This window comes from Chiloscyllium punctatum, chromosome 11 (assembly GCF_047496795.1).
Source record: "Chiloscyllium punctatum isolate Juve2018m chromosome 11, sChiPun1.3, whole genome shotgun sequence".
NCBI classification, from domain to species: Eukaryota; Metazoa; Chordata; class Chondrichthyes; order Orectolobiformes; family Hemiscylliidae; genus Chiloscyllium; species Chiloscyllium punctatum.
In genome coordinates this window covers 117,047,716-117,060,351 of record NC_092749.1, presented here as the reverse complement: position 1 = coordinate 117,060,351, position 12,636 = coordinate 117,047,716, and the positions used below count along the sequence as shown (strand labels likewise).

Below are 12,636 nucleotides of genomic sequence, written 5' to 3'. Positions count from 1 at the left end.
AAACTGCACACAATATTCCAGATGCGGCCGCACCAGAGTCTTATACATCTGCAGCATGACCTCAGGACTCCGGAACTCAATTCCTCTACCAATAAAAGCCAGTACGCCATATGCCTTCTTCACTGCACTATTTACCTGGGTGGCAACTTTCAGAGATCTGTGTACATGGACACCAAGATCCCTCTGCTCTTCCACACTACCAAGTAGTCTACCATTAGCCCAGTAATCCATCTTTTTATTACTCTTACCAAAGTGAATCACCTCACACTTAGCTACATTGAACTCCATTTGCCACCTTTCTGCCCAGCTCTGCAGCTTCTCTATATCCCGCTGTAACCTGCCATATCCTTCCTCACTGTCTACAACTCCTCCGACTTTCGTATCATCCGCAAACTTGCTCACCCAACCTTCTAACCCTTCCTCCAGGTCATTTATAAAAATGACAAACAGCAATGGTCCCGAAACAGATCCTTGCGGAACACCGCTAGTGACGGCACTCCAAGATGAACCTTTGCCATCAACTACTACCCTCTGTCTTCTTCCAGCCAGCCAATTCCTAATCCAAACCTCCAACTCACCCTCAATGCCATATCTCTGTATTTTCTGCAGTAGCCTACCATGGGGGACCTTATCAAACGCCTTACTAAAATCCATATATACCACATCTACCGCTTTCCCCGCATCTACCTCCTTAGTCACCTTCTCAAAGAATTCAATAAGGTTTGTGAGGCACGACCTGCCCTTCACAAAACCATGCTGACTATCCTTGATCACATCATTCTTATCCAGATGTGCATAAATCCTATCCCTTACAATTCTCTCTAAGACTTTGCCCACAACAGAAGTGAGACTCACTGGCCTATAGTTACTAGGATTATCCCTACTCCCCTTCTTGAACAAGGGAACCACGTTTGCTAGCCTCCAGTCCTCTGGCACTACTCCTGTAGACAAAGAGGACACAAAAATCAAGGCCAATGGCTCTGCAATCTCCTCCCTTGCTTCCCTTTATGAACAAAGAACCAAAGTATGCATTTAATTGGTCTGCAAGCAATTTGTTCCCCATTATAACCTCCCCTGTTTTTGACTGTAGGACTAGGAAAGATTTGTATCAAAGGAATTAAGACTTAACTTTAAGGAACAAGCAAGGAACAAAAGTGCAGTTTGGTAGTCAGCAAGGCAAAATAGTAGATTACAAGTTCAAAGGCATAAAAACAACTTGCGCTTCTTTCAAAAATAATTCCACTGGGAAAGAAGTCTAAGCTGAATATGAAGTTCAGGATTAGTACAAAAAAGTATGGGTGCATTTTTAAAAGCTGATGAGAGGAGAAAGATCAGTTGCAAGTTTTAGGAGAATTGGACTGAAACTGAAGATCGTGGCATTAGCATTGGATGTAGGTAAAGAAAAAAATATATACTTCATGATTACAGTCTTTGATTTGATTTGATTTATTATTGTTACATGGATCTAGGTACAGTGAAAAGGTTTGTTTTGCGTTCAGTACAGGCAGATCATATCATACAAAGTACATAAGAGTAATAGAACAAAGTGAGGAATACAATGTTATGGTTGCAGGGAATGTGCACAAAGAGCTAGGTCAGTATTAAATTTGAAATTTGAGAGGTCAATTCAGAAGTCTAATAACAGCACAGAAGCTGTTGGAAGAGATTATAGTCGGGCTGGAGGGGTCTTTGATGATGTTGGCTGCCTTTCTGAGGCACCAAGTAGTACAGATGGAGTCAATGGATGGAAGATTGCCGTGCATGATTGACTGAACTGTGCTCACAATTCTCTGTAGTTTCTTGTGAACTGGGCATAGCAGTTGCCGCACCAAGCTGTGATGCAACTGGATAGAATGCTTTCTCGGGTGCACCTATAACAGTGGTTACAGTCTTTATGCCTAAATGTCTTAGCCTCCGAGGAAATAGAGGCATTGTTGTGCTTTCTTGACCATCACATCAATGTGGATTGACCTGAACAGATTGTTAGTGATCATCAAGTATAGGAACTTGACGCACTCAACCACTTACACCTCAGCATTATTGATGTAGATTGGGGCGTAACCTCAGCCTTGCTTCCTGAAATGCATGACCAGCTTTTGCATTCTTCCTATATTGAGTGAGAGACTGTTATCTTCACATCATGTCACAAGCACTTGACCTCTTTCCCTTATTCTGTCTCATCACTAAATGTGAGGAGGTTAAAAGGCACATTGAAAATAGGAAAAGCCATCTGCAACGTCTTTCTTGACTTAAACAGCTCTGATTTCCAATGTTTTATCTTTGAGTAGAACACAGCACGCATTTTCCTGCCTTTCCCCCTTTTACTTCCTTTCCTTTATTTTCTCAGATTTTAAAGTGATTTTTCTGCTAAGAAAACATACCTCGGAGTAGCTGAGAGTCGGAGTGGAGTGGGCTGGAAGCTTAGAGCAGTACGGAGCGGCTGGGAGCTGGAGCAGAGCAGGCTGGAGGCCGGAAGTGGCTCCGAGCCAGAATGGGCTGGAGGCCTGGAGCAGTGTGAGAACTAGAGTGAATCAGGCTGGAGGCCTGGAGCAGAGTGGGGATGATTGTTGGACTGGGGTCTGGTACAGGCGGTCAGTGGCATGCGAGGCTTGTCAGACCTCGTGGAAGTCCCAGTTACTGTAATGTTTATTTGTAATTTGTTTATTTGAGGTATAGGGAGAGGCTAAATAGGCTGGGCTGTTTTCTCTGGTGCATCGGAGACTGAGGGACTGGAAGGTTTGAGCTATAGGGAGAGGCTGAATAGGCTGGGATTGTTTTCCGTGAAGCATCAGAAGCTGAGGGTTAACCTTATAGCGGTTTATAAAATCTTGAGGTGCATAGATATGGTAAATAGACAATTTCCTCTGGGGTAGGGAATTCCAGAACCATAGGTTTAGGGTGAGAGGGGCAAGATTTAAAAGGGACCTAAGGGGCAACATTTTCATGCAGAGGGTGGTGCATGTATGGAATATGCTGCCAAAGGAAATGGTGGAGGTTGGTACAATTACAACATTTAAAAAGCATTTGGATGGGTATATGAATAGGAAGGGTTTAGAGGAATAGGAGTCAAATGGGACTAGATTAATTTAGGATATCTCGTCTGTATGGTCGGGTTGGACCAAAGAGCTTTTCCATGCTGTACATTCCTATGACTCTATTATTTATCCTTTTAACTATATCTTATTTCTAACCTATACTATAGATCACTAAGGTAATGCAACTTCTTTTCCCCTCTTTTTGTGTCTAAGATTTGTACCCAGGTACTTTGTACCTAAGATAGTGTCATGAGAGGTAACATTGTAAACTTTTTACTGTATGTGAGTATGTGTGACAATAAAGGATATTTGATTCTATTCTATTCTATTAAAGGCTGTCAAAACAATTGTTGAAATGTCTAAACTGACAAAATAGAGACTGAGCTCTTTTACTGACACCTGTCTGCAGATAATCGAGAAAATCAAAGTGGGAACAAAAACAAAAATAGCATTAGTGAAATAGATAATAACCAAATTAAATTTCAAGGTTACAAACTAAAAGCAAAACAAAGTTCAGTGGAATGGACAACTGATTCTATAATTCAGATCTTTGTCTATCATATATCTACTAAATAGAAGAATGTCTGTTTAGATCTACAAAATATGAGAATTGCTTCTACCCAGTCATCTTGCAACCTGGCTTTCGCACAGTTTCCAACATATACTTGTGGCAGTTCATTAAGGCTTGAGTGCTAATCATGGTAGCTTTAGGATCTGACTGGTATGCAGGGACTGCTGTTTTTCTCACTACTAAATGTTTCCATGACATATACTACCTGTGCTCTAAGAATTTTTGATTGATAACGTTCAAGCTGACCTGACATGTTTAATTTAAAGCAAAAACAAGTTGCTAGAAAAGCTCAGCAAATCTGGCAGCATCTGTGCAGAGAAATCAAAGTTAATGTTTTGAGTCTGGTGACTCTTCCTCAGTTCTGATGAAGGGTCACTGGACTCAAAACATTATTTTGATTTCTCTTCACAGAGCTTTGCCAGCAACTTCTGTTTTTGTTTCTAATTTATAGCATTCACAATTCTTTGGTTTATGCTTAATTTGAAGGCATCACTAACTGTGATCATATTACACGCTTACAATTCATTACCAGGGGAGCAATTTTGCAACCATTAATTTGATACTTTAGCTTTCAGCCTTCCAATTACATAATACAAAGTTATGTTTCAAATTTATTTATCTTTAGTTATGTTCAGGTACCTTACACCTTGGAGAAACAACATAGTTAAAAACTTCAATGAAATGTGTTATGGGTCAAAGGCTGATTTAAATTTTGGCTTAAACTTTCTTTCCTTTCTCTGAGAGTCGATGCAGTCAATCTATGTAAAGCAGTTCATAGTTGTGAGGATTTTAGCATTTGCAGTAATTTTGAACCCGTATATGAAAACTGGTAAAAGAGAAACAAATCCATTGTAATAAATACAGCACAGCCATCATAATACTTACGGTTGCAAACCGGGAAAGAACTGTTGATTTGCTCCATAACATCAGTGAGATCTGTACTTGTGTCCTCAGGTGGAATCAGTAAATCATCTAAAAGCAGGATAATGACAAACCAAGAAAAATCAGAAGAAAATCACACAAAAATGAATCTGATTGCCCTTAATTTCATGGAGAAAAGCACTCTCATCTGACTGTGCAGTCACTAATATCATTGCAATCTTGAGTAACATTACATAATGCCTGTAACATTTTCATAAAAGAAAAAAATGCATAGTATCTTTCACATCCTCAGGATGTCGCAAAGTGCTTTGAAACAATTAATTAGACAGAGATAGATAGGCTCTTCATTAGTAAGGGATCAAAGGTTATAGGAGAGAAGCCCGGAGCATGGAGTTGAGAAACATATCAGCTGTGATTAAATGGTGGAGCAGACTCAATAGGCCAAATTCTGTTCCTAATCTTTTGGATACTAATGAGACTAAAGTCTGGTAAGTCCCTTGGACCTGATGGGATGCATTCTGGGATATTACAGGAGACAGTTACAGAGACAGTGATGCACTTCAAGGATCTGGAGCTTCTGGCAAAGTCCCAAAGGATTGAAAGCCATCAATGTAATACCCTTATTGGAAAAGGAGGGGGGGGGGCATGGGGAAAATATCAGTCTATTATAAAGGATATCATAGCAGAGCAATAAAAATATATAATGTGATGAAGCAGAGTCAGCATGGGTTCATGAAGGGGAAATTATGCTTGATTATTTACTTGAATTCTTTGAGAAGGTAACACAAGATAGATAAAACGGAAACAGTGGGTGCAATTTATCTGGTATTCAGAAGTGTTTGATAAATTATCACAGTTTAGGCTATTTAATAAGAAAAGAATGCATGGTGATGGTAATATATTAGCATGAATAGAGGACTGGCTAACTAATAAATATAGAGAAATGGGATAAGGAGGACATTTTCAGTACGGCGACCTGTAACAAGGGGAGTGCTTCAGGGATCAGTGCTGGGCCCACAGTTATTCACAATATATTTTAATAGAGTCATAGCATCATCAGGATGGACAGCACGAAAACAGACCCTTTGGTGCAACTTGTCCATGCCAACCAGATACCCTAACCTAATCTAAGTCCCTTTGCCAGCACTTGGCCCATATCCCTCTGAACCCTTCCTATTCATATACCCATCCAGATGCCTTTTAAATGTTCTAACTGTACCAGCCTCACCACCTCCTCTGGCAGCTCATTCCATATATGCACCATGCTTTGTGTGAAAAAGTTGCCCCTTAAGTCCCTTTTATATCTTTCCCCTCTCACCCTAAACCTATGCCCTTGAGTTCTGGACTCCCCCACCCCAGGGAAAAGACATTGTCTGTTTATCCTATCCATGCCTCTCATGATTTTATAAACCTCTATAAAGTCACTCCTCAGTCTCTGATGTTCCAGGGAAAACAGCCCCAAACTATTCAGCCTCTCCCTGTAGTTCAAATCCTCCAACCTTGGCAACACCCTTGTAAATCTTTTCTGAACCCTTTCAACTTTCACAACATCTTTCCGAAAGTAAGGAGACCAGAATTGCACGCAGCATTCCAGAAGTGGCCTAACCAATGTCCTGTACAGCCGCAACATGACCTCTCAACTCCTGTACTCAATACTCTGACCAATAAAGGAAAGCATACCAAACACCTTCTTCACTATCCTATCTACCTGCTCTACCTTCAAGGAACAATGAACCTGCACACCCTAGGACCTTACTATTAAGTATATAAGTCCTGCTCTAATTTGCTTTTCCAAAATGCAGCACTTCGCATTTATCTGCCACTCCTCAGACCATTGGCCCACCTGATAAAGATCATGTTGTAATCTGAGGTAACTTTTTTCGCTCTCCACTACACCTCCACTTTTGGTGTCATCTGCAAGCTTACTAATTATACCTCCGATGTTCACATCCAAATCAATTACATAAATGACAAAAGGTAGTAGACCCAGTGCCAATCTTTGTGGCACACCACTGGTCACAGGCCTCCAATCTGAAAAGCAACCCTCCACCACCATCTTCTGTCTTAATGACTCGGAAGAAGAAAATAAACTATATCTATATATATATATATATATATATATATAGAGAGAGAGAGAGAGAGAGAGTGAAGTTTGCAGATGACACGTTGAGCAGATTGGGCCTGTATAATGAACTGTCGGAATAAAGAAGAATGAACAGCAACCTTACTGAAATAAGTAAGATTCTTCAAGGACTTGGGTAGGCACGGAAAGGTTTGTTCCCCTTGTGGATCTTGGATCAGAGAACATAAGCTCAGAATAAGGGGCCACATATTTAAGATCGAGATGAGGTGGAATTTTTTCTCTCAGAGAAGTGGTGAGGATGACACAGAATCTGCAAAGGGATACAGACAGATTAAGCGATTGGGCAAAAACTTGGCATATGGAATATAAACTGAGGCTTATGCATTTTGGTAGGAACAATAGGGGAGCTGAATACGATTTACATGAAGAAAGACTACAGAAAGCGAGAGAACAGAGGGATTTGGGAGTCCTCACCCATGAATTACAGAGAGTCTAATATCCAGGTTCAGCAGATAACAAAGAAACCAACTGGAACATGGCTTTTATTTTCAAAGGACAGGGAATAGATAAAGTCAGGAGGTTTTGCTAAAACTGTACAAGGCACTAGTTAGACAATAGCTAGAATCCTGTGAACAATTTTGGGTCCCTTATCTAAGGAAAGGTATATTGGGATACCAGGTATGGAGAGACTGTCTAATCAACAGACACTGAGCAGATTGGGCCTTTATTTGTTGGATATAGAAGAATGAACAGCGACCTTACTGAAATAACTAAGATCCTTCAAGGACTTTGGTAGACATGGAAATATCTTTTCCCCCTTGTGGATTTTGGACCAGTGAGCATAAGCTCAGAATAAGGGGTCACATATTTAAGAGCGAGATGAGGTGGTATTTCTTCTCTCAGAGGGTGCTGAATCTGTGGAATGCTTTACCAAAGAGGACTGTCGAGGCTAGGTCATTAAGTATACTCAAGGCTGAGATAGATTTTTAATTTTTATGGGAATCTTGTGTTATGGGGAAAAGGCAAGAAAGTGAAGTTGATAAGCATCAGATCAGTTCTGATTCTCATTCAATCGCATAGCAAGGCTGAATAGCATACTTCTGCTCCTATGTCTTATGGTCTAACTGGAAAACAATATCACTTCTGGACCCCAGAATTTAAGAAGTATCAGAAAGTTTTGGAGTGTTATGGTAAGGTGGTAAAACATTATTCACCTTTAAATTTGGTTATGAATGTGTAGAAGATGACAATAGATCATCAGTAGATTGAATGCTCTATGGAACAGCATGTCCCAGCATTAGTGGGATATGAAATGGCATTGCTGTAGAAAATAATTGTCTTTTAAGGATGAATTTTAAACTCTCATCATTATCATTTAATGTTACGCAACATATTGTTAGCAAGATTTTTCTGTTGCTTGTGGATTAAGAAGTATTTTTGTGAATCTTTTCATTCATCACTAACCTGTCTGTGAGCTGAAGTCTTCATTATAGGCTTGACTATTTTCAGCAAGCTGAAAAGATGCAGTTGGGGAAACAGGAGTAACTCCATTCAGTTTGGCTTCTGTCAATGGCTATGAAAAATTTGTAACAGTACAAGTAATACAATAATAATAACATACTGCTTTGAATTTTAATAAGATGCACAGGGATTTATAAATATTCTTGATAAATAGTTATTAAAGAATATAGATAGTTTATTGTCATCATTAGAATGTCATTTGTTATAAACTACATATAATCTTAACTTGGAAGGGCTCTTGTGACACTGGTAGAGTCTCTATCTCGAGGCTAGAAGTCCTGGGTTCAAGTTCCAGTTGTTGAACAGGAATATCATAAGAGGTTGATTGAAATTTTTTAGAATTCTTTATTTAGATCAAGGATGTTCTGTACAATTGAAGAAGAATCATTGAAATGTTAACTCTGTTTCTCCCTCCACAGATGCTGCCAGACTGGCTGTGTTTCTCCAGCATTCTACGCCTATTATGAAGTATTCTTCAGTGGTCACTGACTACAGTGGGAATGCAGCCAAATGAAGTATTCCATCATGACTGATTGCGTCTATTAATGTTAAAGAAAATGCCACCCTCTATACTGAAATGAGGCAGAGACCCTAATATCTAAGTGTTTACTTAGCTCAGGAAAGATTGCTTGATTTACTTTTTAGGTGCGATAGGATTAGGAAAATAATAATTTATCAGATAATTTCCAAGTTTCTTTTAACTCCAAATCACAGGTTAAACTAGAAAAGGGATCAGAAAGACAAACATACAAACAAGGAACAAGAGTAGGCCACTTAGCTCTTCAGGCCTGCTCCACCATTCAGTAAGACCTGGCCTGATCGGATTTTAACCTCAACTCTAAATTCCTGCGTTCCCATAGTCTTTCATCCCCTTGGTCATCAAGAATCTGTCCACCTCTACCTTAAAAAATTAAAGATCTGTATTCTCTGTCTGAAGTGGCAGAAGAGTTGAATTGATACTTTAGATCTGTCTTCACTGGGGAAGACACGAGCAATCTCCCAGATGTAATAGTGGCTGAAGGACCTGAACTGAAGGGAGTTTATATTAGGCAGGAAATGGTGTTGGAGAGACTGTTAGGTCTGAAGGCTGATAAGTCCCCGGGACCTGATGGTCTACATCCCAGGGTACTGAAGGAGGTGGCTCTAGAAATCGTGGATGTATTGGTGATCATTTTCCAACGTTCTATAGATTCAGGATCAGTTCCTGCGGATTGGAGGGTGGCTAATGTCCCACTTTTTAAGAAAGGAGGGAGAGAGAAAACAGAGAATTATAGACCAGTTAGTTTGACCTCAGTGGTGGGAAAGATGCTGGAGTCAATTATAAAGGACGAAATTACGACACATCTGATAGCAGTGACAGGATAGGTCAGAGTCAGCATGGATTTATGAAGGGGAAATCATGCTTGACTAATCTTCTGGAATTTTTTGAGGATGTAACTCTGAAGATAGACAAGGGAGAACCAGTGGATGTTGTATACCTAGACTTTCAGAAAGCCTTTGATAAAGTCCCACATAGGAGGTTAGTGAGCAAAATTAGGGCCCGTGGTATTAGGGGCAAAATACTGACATGGATTGAAAATTGGTTGGCTGACAGGAAACAAAGAGTAGTGATAAACGGCTCCCTTTCAGAATGGCAGGCGGTGACCAATGGTGTGCCGCAGGGATCAGTGTTGGGACTGCAGCTTTTTACAATATACATTAATGATATAGATGATGGTATTAAAAGTAATATTAGCAAATTTGCTGATGACACAAAGCTAGGTGGCAGGGTGAAATGGGAGGAGGATGTTAGGAGATTACAGGGTGACCTGGACAGGCTAGGTGAGTGGACGGATGCATGGCAGATGCAGCTTAATGTGGATAAATGTATGGTTATCCACTTTGGTGACAAGAACAGGAAGGCAGATTACTACCTAAATGGAGTCAAGTTAGGTAAAGGGGCAGTACAACGAGATCTAGGTGTTCTTGTACATCAGTCAATGAAAGTAAGCATGCAGGTACAGCAGGCAGTGAAGAAAGCTAATAGCATGCTGGCCTTCATAACAAGAGGAATTGAGTATAGAAGCAAAGAGGCCCTTCTGAAGCTGTACAGGGCCCTGGTGAGACCGCACCTGGAATATTGTGTGCAGTTTTGGTCTCAAATTTTGAGGAAAGACATTCTAACTATTAAGGGAGTGCAGCGTAGGTTCATGAGGTCAATTCCCGGAATGATGGGACTATCTTACGCTGAAAGATTGGAGCGACTGGGCTTGTATACGTTTGAGTTTAGAAGGCTGAGAGGGGATCTGATTGAGGCGTATAAGATTATTAAAGGATTGGACACTCTGGAGGCAGGAAGCGTGTTTCTGCTGATGGGTAAGTCCTGAACCAGAGGACACAGTTTAAAAATAAGGGGTAGGCCATTTAGAACAGAGTTGAGGAGAAACTTCTTCACCCAGGGAGTGGTGGGTGTATGGAATGCTCTGTCCCAGAAGGCTGTGGAGGCCAAGTCTCTGGATACTTTCAAGAAAGAGTTGGATAGAGTTCTTCAGGATAGTGGAATCAAGGGGTATGGGGATAAGGCAGGAACAGGATACTGATTGAGGATGATCAGCCATGATCATAATGAATGGTGGTGCAGGCTCGAAGGGCAGAATGGCCTACTCCTGCACCTATTGTCTATTGAGGAGGGCAATTCTAAAGGTCACAATTCTGAATAGAAAAATATTTCCTCTGTCTTAAATGGGTGTCCCCTTATTTTTAAACTAGGACACATAATAAAAAATTCTCCCAAAAGAGAAACTATCCTTTCCACATCTACCCAGTTAAGTCCATTCAGGATCTTGAATGTTTCAATTAAGTCACCTCTAACTCTTCTAAAATCTACAGGATACAGGGTTAGCCTGTCTAGCCTTTCCTCATAAAACATTTCAGTTATTGGTCTAGTAAACCTCGTCTGAACTGCTTCCAATATTTTAAAACATCCTTCCATAAGTATGGTGATCAGTAGTATACAGAGTACTCCAGATGCAGTCTCACTAGTGCCTTCTATAGCTAAGCATAACCTCCTTACTCTTACATGCAATTCCCCCTCACAATAAACCATAACAATCTACTAGCTTTCCTGATTATGTGCTATACCTGCATATTAACCTTTTGTGATCTATTCACTCAGACACATATATCTCTCTGCATCTCAGTATGGAAGCAGACCATTTGGTCCATTGAATCCACACCAACTCTCTGAACAGCATCCTTCCAAAACCACCTCCCCAATCTATCCCTGTAACGCTGCATTTTCCATGGCTAATCCACCTAACCTGCACAAGTGTGAGGGGAAACTGAGAAGGGAAACCCACTCAGACACGGGGAGAATATCCAAACTCCACACAGGCAGTCACCCAAGGGTGGAATAGAACCCAGGTCCCTGGCAATGTGAGATAGTTGTTCTAACCGCTGAACTACTGTGTCGCCTTGAAATGTTGGCACAATTCTGTTGAGGGGTGACAAACGGCCATGGGATATCTAAAGGCACTGAGGGTATGAGGTGCTATGGAGAGGGTGGAATGGCATGGATTGACATGGAGGGTATAAAAAGCCATGGAGTTTGGGTAGAATGGGCTTGAACTTGCATTGGGAGAGCATGACGGACTGAGATATGAGTGCTAGTGGGTTTTATGTCTTTTATTTATTATCATAGAATCCCTGAAGTGTGGAAATAGACCATTTGGCCCAACAAGTCTACTCTGGCCCTCCAAAGAGTAACATACCCAGACCCATTCCCCTACCCTATTACCCTAGATTTACCTCTAACTAATGCGCCTAACCTACACATCCCTGAACATGATGGGCAATTTAGCATGGCCAATTACACAACCGGCACCTCTTTGGATTGTAGGAGGAACCCTGAGGAAATCCACGCAGACACGGGAGAACGTGCAAATTCCAGACGGACAGTCGCCCAAGGGTGGAATCGAACTTGGGTCCCTGGGCTGTGAGGCGGCAGTGCTAACCACTGAGCCACCGTACTGCCCACTAACTAGGATAAAACCCCAGATGTTTGTGACTGGTCTTTGAAACAGCAACCTCCACACTCAGGCGACCTATGACTGTTACGAAACTCTTTCCAAGGTCAGTTTTCCTGATTCCAGCTAGCATCTGCATTTCCCATCTACCACCAAAAAAAAATTCCAAAGTTTGGGGTACTCTCTCCGAGGTTGCAAGATCCTATGATCCCGATTCAGGAATGAATAATTGGTTGTAGTTTTTAAAAATCAGCTAAGTTTTCACAGTAAATTAGTTGTTCAGGAATTTAAACTATGTGAACAGATGCTACATCAGTTGGCCTGTTAACCAAAGCAGTTCAATTTTATTAAACAATTACTGTCAGTTTCAGCCAGTTTTGTTAACGATTTAAGGAGCACATAAACTTTTTTTCAAATCTCAGACGTGACTATTAAACAGATATTATCCGGATTTACTTTATTCATATATATTTCATCAACTCGTACATCCCAAACTGTGGGTACACAACAGGAAAATGGGAGCTGTTTAAATTCAGGATT

General features: G+C 40.8%; 1 protein-coding gene across 18 annotated transcripts in view; it reads right to left on the bottom strand.

Moving 5' to 3' along the window:
• The window catches only part of LOC140483389 (utrophin-like), a 737,248-nt gene that overhangs the window by 11,602 nt on the left and 713,010 nt on the right, over positions 1 to 12,636 (bottom strand). For 17 of the 18 annotated variants that reach the window (XM_072581625.1, XM_072581634.1, XM_072581635.1 and 14 more), the window contains 2 exons: positions 8,036 to 8,144; positions 4,492 to 4,578 (listed from right to left, as the gene is read on the bottom strand). In XM_072581625.1, coding sequence (XP_072437726.1) covers positions 4,492 to 4,578; positions 8,036 to 8,144 — 196 coding nt within the window. The remainder of the gene's footprint in view (positions 1 to 4,491; positions 4,579 to 8,035; positions 8,145 to 12,636) is intronic. The other variant, XM_072581633.1, reaches the window with a different exon arrangement.